At 45.0% G+C, this 6,000-nt stretch overlaps 1 protein-coding gene across 2 annotated transcripts in view; it reads left to right on the top strand.

Annotated features, from left to right (window-relative positions):
- Positions 1-551: 551 nt before the first annotated feature.
- Positions 552-6,000, top strand: part of NOX5 (NADPH oxidase 5) — a 29,463-nt gene continuing 24,014 nt past the window's right edge. Inside the window, exons 1-2 of one of the 2 annotated variants that reach the window (XM_032864594.1) lie at positions 552-781; positions 5,419-5,542. In XM_032864594.1, coding sequence (XP_032720485.1) covers positions 5,423-5,542 — 120 coding nt within the window. In that variant the 5' untranslated portion in view covers positions 552-781; positions 5,419-5,422. The remainder of the gene's footprint in view (positions 782-5,418; positions 5,543-6,000) is intronic. The other variant, XM_032864595.1, reaches the window with a different exon arrangement.

Genomic DNA, 6,000 nt, shown 5'->3' with positions numbered 1-6,000 from the left:
TCTCCCTCCCTCCCCAGGTCCCTTGAACTGGGAACCTCTTCCCAGGACTGTTCCGATATATTTTACCCAATTCGTTGGGACTGAGCTTTGCTTCTGTTAGTTAAATGCACAGTCTCCAGAGTCAGTCCAATATGGCTGAATGCCTGCCAAGCCATCTGGTCATGTCACTCACCTTTCAGAGTGCCACTCTCCCCTTTGGTGTAGTGACGGTAATAACCCCACCAAACAGGGCTGTGTTTTGTATTTAATTGAACACTATGTGTAAAGTCCTTAGCACAACGCATGGTTCCGGGTAAGTGCTTCAACCTTTCTGTTGGTAATCTACGTTATTGGGATTGATGAATTGCACTTGGCTCATTAAGGGCTGAGCAGAGCCGACTCTGACTTGATGGTGATGATGGTTTTTTCCACAGTGCATTTCTGGATTTCCTACCTGCTGGTCTCCTTGAAGGAGGGGAAATGGAAGCTATCCAGCCAGATGGAAGACTGCCAACATCTTTCCAGTGAAATCCTCGCCCCACCCTTGCACCAGGCTCTTTGTCGGGATTTCTCTGGACCAAGTCAGCCACTGGCCAGTACGTGGATGCCTGAGGGGTAGTGGGTGTGAGCAGCTCTTTAGGAGAGTCAGGAAGAGGAGGAGCTGGGGAGAGGTAAACTGTGGGCTTCACCCACAAGCTGCTGTACAGACCATAGCCTCTCTGGGACCTGTGGTCTAGAAGATAGGAGAAAGGGTGAGCAGGCCAGACGACCCAGCCTAGCCAGACTTTGAAAGCCGCAGAGGGTGAGTGACTCTTTCTCTAGCTTTCCATGCCAGTGACAAGGGAAAGGCAAGGGTTCTTTGCCTTCAGTGGGGGAACTACAGAGGATGACTGTCTGTCTGGGACAGAGGTCAGGAGACCTGAGCCTGCTCAGGTCTGCTCTTGCCTGGTTACCAGCAAGCTGTGCAATCTTGGGCATGTCACCAGACCTCTCTGGACCCGTTTTCACATCTGTAAAAGGAGGAATTGGCCTAGTCAGAGTAATGATATGTAGCATTTGTACAGTGCTTGTCAGTTGCACTTTCCCAAATAGCATCTCATTTGGTCATAGTAGCAGCCCTTGCTGGAAGGATGTTTGTCGCGTGCTGCAGATAAGCTCACCACAGGGCAGTGGGGCCAGTGATCAGGTAGGGCAGAGCAAGCCTGGACCTAAACTCCTGGTCTCCTGGGAAAATTCTGGCCTCTGCTGAGCACATTGTTCCCCTAGAGTTCTGAAATCTGAACATTCCTAGCTCCTTCTTGAGGACGTCTGTCTCCTTCAGTGCTACCTTCTTTTTCCCCCAGCACCCCCTTCCTCCCTTCTTCCCACCAGCTGTTCCAGCCTCTTTTCCACCAGCTTCCTAGAATTTCTTCTCCTTCTGCAGGCCTGAAACACTAACATTTCCAAGAGGGAAGTGCACACCAGCACACACCAGATAGCCCATCCCCACCCTCCCTGGGTTAGCACCTGCACGCAGCCTCTTTCCTAGAGTTCTCTCTGCTTTGTGGAATGCCTTCCTGGGGGTCCCCTGGGGTAAAGTAAGTGGGGCTGCTGAACCTCCAGGTGAGAGCCTGGACCTTCCAGCATGGGTCGCCAACATCCAGGGTTCTGGTTAAATGTGCAGATTCTGGGGCCTCACCCCAAAGTTGGTGAGCCAGAGTGGGCACTGTAGCAAGCTCTCCCTGCCTCTGACAGGCAGATGTCATAACTTGGGCACCGCTAGTCTTCCAACTACTGTGTTTAGACAGCAGCGGGGGTTGGCAGATAATAATTATAGTGAATTATCCTTGTATATCTGGAAAAAGTCCTTCCTGATAAAGGTGGGTTATTATTTTTTGAAGTAAATTCCAGGATTTAACTTGGTTATATTCTAGTTTGAGTGTTGCATCTCTACCAGTTACATATGTCTAGAATTTTCCTTTTCTTGTATGCTATCTGGATTGGGGAATGCTAGCTTTGTAAAATAAATTGGGAGTCTTACCATTATTATTACTTTTTTTTACCATCAGAGCTAGTTTGATATTGGGCTTATTCTTTGAAGATTGGGTAGAACTCAGCTATAAAAAAAAGCTGGGGCTGACATGGTCATAAGTGGTTGACATTTCACTGCCTTTCTTATTTCTGAAATGAATGTTAGTCCATTCGGATTGTTATGTCTTCTTGAAATCAACTCATTTCCCTGAGTTCACCAAACAAGTGCACTTGGATACTCATATGTCTGTAGTCCCTCCCTTTTTATTGCCTTCCTCAATATTAATGTTGTATTTTTCCCACTTGTTTTCTTTTTTTTTTTTTTTTAAGATTTTCTTTATTTACTTGACAGACAGAGATCACAAGTAGGCAGAGAGGCAGGCAGAGGGAGAGGGAGAAGCAGGCTCCCCACTGAGCAGAGCGCCTGATGCGGGATTTGATCCCAGGACCCTGAGATCATGACCTGAGCCAAAGGCAGAGGCTTTAACCCACTGAGTCACCCAGGCGCCCCCAACTTGTTTTCTTTAATTTGCTTTTCTACTTAGACTTTTTGAAGACCCAACTTCTTTTTTCACTGCACTGAAGCGTTATTAATAAACAATAAACTGAATACTTAACATGAACAATTTGATGAGTTTTTAACATATGGCTACATCTGCGAAACCATCATCATAATAAAAAATAAATGTATTATTTTGATCATTTTTAGTTTTCTAGTTCCTGAATTTCAGATTTTCTATTTAATCGTCTATACTTCTATTTGTGCATGTGGATATTATATTATTTTTTTCCTGGTTCCTTAAGTGGAAGTGAGCTTGTTTATTTTTAATTTTTATATATAGATAGTTAATTCTCATTATTCATGGCAATTATGTCCTCTAAATTCATTGCAAACAACGAATTAGGGAATTCTGGGCCATTGCTCCTCAGGAAAATGCAGGGTTAGATTCCTGCCAACATTTGGGCACAGAGTTTTGGTTTTTTTTAATCAAACAATTAATATAAAATCTTGTTTTTTGTGTGCTTCTGTTTAAAGACTCCTTTAGGGGCACCTGGGAGCTCAGTTGGTTAAGCATCTGCCTTTGGCTCAGATCATGATCCTAGAGTCCTGGGATCCAGCCCCACATCTGGCTACCTGGTCAGCTGGGGGTCTGCTTCTCCCTCTGACCCGCCACCTCTCGTGCTCTGTCTCTCTCTCTCACTCTCTGTCTTTCAAATAAATAAATAAAATCTTTTTTAAAAAGACTCCTTTAAAAATATAAATTGTTGATTTGTTAACATAGAACTCATAGTCAACAGTGCTAGGACTCATGTCTGAATAGAATTTACCTAATACATGTATTTTTCCCCTTAAGGCATATCGCAGCCTTTTTGTGCTTAGGGACACTAGCCAGCATCTCAACACCACTCTTGGGGCCATTTTAAACAGCAAAGTCATTGGCACAGCATAGAGATTATAATCAATAATATCGTAACAGTGTTACCTGGTAACAGACAGTAGCTACACTTATCATAAGCAAAACATAATTAGACATACACCTGAAACTGACGTAACATTGTGTGCCAACCACCCTTAAAAAAGTTTTGTTAAGAATGAAAAAAAAGAAAAAGAAAAAGAAAATCACCAACAAAAAGCACAAAAATTTAAAACTTGCAGCACTCACTAGATCACGCAAAGGACACTCGTTCTCAGTATGAGAGCTGAAACAAGAAGGCAGAGGGACCCCCGTTCAGCCTCAGCTGGGAACGTGTACATCAGGCAGCTGAAATTGATCAGGACTTTGCTCATGCCTGCAATGTCTGGGAAAATGCTGCAAGTATTGGTTTGGGGACTACTAATAAGTTTCAACAAACAGGTGAATTCACAAATATGGAATTGTTAGGTCCGTTATTAAATGAAACGAGACTGAGACAAAGTGAAAGTTATTTAAAGCTTTATTTTATGATAAGTATTAGAAGTCAGACTGACCGGCTAGGGCCGTCTCCCAAGAAAGCGACCACCCCCAGCTTACAGGCTCAAGAATTGACTGACTGACCGGTCAGGGCCGTCTCCGAAGAGAGCGACCCCTCCCCATCTTACAGGCTACCTTTTATTGGGTGAAACTGCAACCCATATCTTGGTATCTCAACCCACCGGGTTTGTGTGTCTCTTGCTGATTAGCTAGTTCCATCTGGTCTGGAGACTTGTTATTTAAGATTACCCCATACCAGGAACCGTTACAAACAGTACTTTTTGGGAAGGCTTAGTCAGTTGACATATTCAGTGTGAATAATAAGATCGTTGTCCTTCCCAAGATGGAGTCATTTAGGTTTGGGCAAGACCTTCTCACTGTTACAGACAGTACTTTGTACTGATTAGATGTCTCTATCTGGCCTGACTCGTCCTCGTATTCTGGGCTCTGTTATCAGAAACTAGCCGACTACATTTTACTGGTTTCCCGGACTTGTTTCTAAGTAAGTTTCTCTGGGGAGGAGAGTCAATTTAAGTTTACTGCACAAACAACAAAATGGCTATTTACCCAAGATGGAGTCGCTCTGGCTAAATAGGTCCTTACAGAATCTACAAATAATGAGGATCGATTGTAGCTAAATCATTTAAGGTTACATTGAACTCATGGGATACAGACAAAGCCATTCTCTCAGAGAAAAGTTTATGGCAACAGAAGCTATAAATCCTCACTCACAGCTTCATTTTTGGTTTGTTGGGTTCTCATAACACAGAAAGTGTCCTCATTTACCAGTAACCTCTGTTCAGGTCATTGTGTACTTAGCTCATCTGGGAGGCTGTCAGTTTGCTGATACCCTTGGAACATCATACAATGTGCCCTGGACCCAGAGAGTCAAGACCTGAGGTCTGAGTCCTGGTGAGGCTTGTACTAGACGTGTTCAAGCAGAGGATGGGGCATGATGGAAAACATACTGGCCTTGAATTCGAACTTTCTCTCTCTCTCATTGGCTGAATAAATTTCTCTAAAATACTCATCTGCTCTAAATCTATTTCCTCCCTATAAAATGATCCACCAAGCTGTGACAGAGACGAAGTGAAGTAGTGGGTGGGAAGTATTTGGAAAACAGTGAAGAGCTGTGTAAATGTGAGGCAGGAAATATTGTCATCATGTTAACATGATATGTTAACATGAGTGTGCCACTCTCTGACCTCAGGCCCACAGCCTGGGCTCCATCTCACTGGGACCCTATCATTCCAGAACATAAAGAGACACGAGTCCAGGCTGGCTGATGCCAGATGGAAGAAAGAGACAGGGACTTAGAGACGTAAAGAAGTATTCTTGGGGAGGCTCCTTTCTCATGGGCAAAGCAGGTCCAACCCATGGAAGGCCCAAGGACCTAGATAGAAGCAGGCATATGTCTTGGAACCACCAGAAGCCCTTGACCACCCCAAACCCACAAACCTGTCTCCTCTTCTTCCAGCACCATGAGTACCGAGGAGGACACCAAATGGCTTCAGTGGGTGACGCACCAGTTTGAGACCATTGCGGGGGAAGACCGGGAAATCAACCTACAAGAATTCAAAGCAGCTCTCAATGTGAAAGAGGCAAGTGTCCACTCCAGAAGTGGACCCTGTGCTCATAGCAGAGGAGCAGTCTGGCTCTCAGGGACAAAGTACCTCACAAGGAGGGAAAGATCGCCCCCCCCCGGGCATCCTCAGGGCTTCTAGCCTCACCCCTAAGCAGGATCCAAGCATTTTAGTCTCTGCTCCTGATGCCCTCCCATCCCTCTGGTAGCCGTGCCCCCTGGGGGCTTTGAAACAACATGTAAATTTGGGTGTCAGGAGCTCGCCAGATCTTAGGAAGTAGTTTTGGCCTCATGTTTTCCACCAGCCTCATGGGCAGATGTCCATAAGCCTCCTTCCAGGAAATAAGATTCTCAATGATTTGTATCCATGAAACTCCCACCCCCTCCCCAAAACCTCTCTCATTTCATAGGTTCTCTGCCCATTCCTGGAGAAGCCTGCATGCCCCACAAACAGGGGAGACATCGGTAGAGATCGGG

The sequence above is a fragment of the Lontra canadensis genome, unplaced genomic scaffold (assembly GCF_010015895.1).
Source record: "Lontra canadensis isolate GAN:19392208 unplaced genomic scaffold, GSC_riverotter_1.0 scaffold28, whole genome shotgun sequence".
In the NCBI taxonomy this organism is placed as follows: Eukaryota; Metazoa; Chordata; class Mammalia; order Carnivora; family Mustelidae; genus Lontra; species Lontra canadensis.
This window is presented reverse-complemented; position numbering and strand designations above follow the sequence as displayed.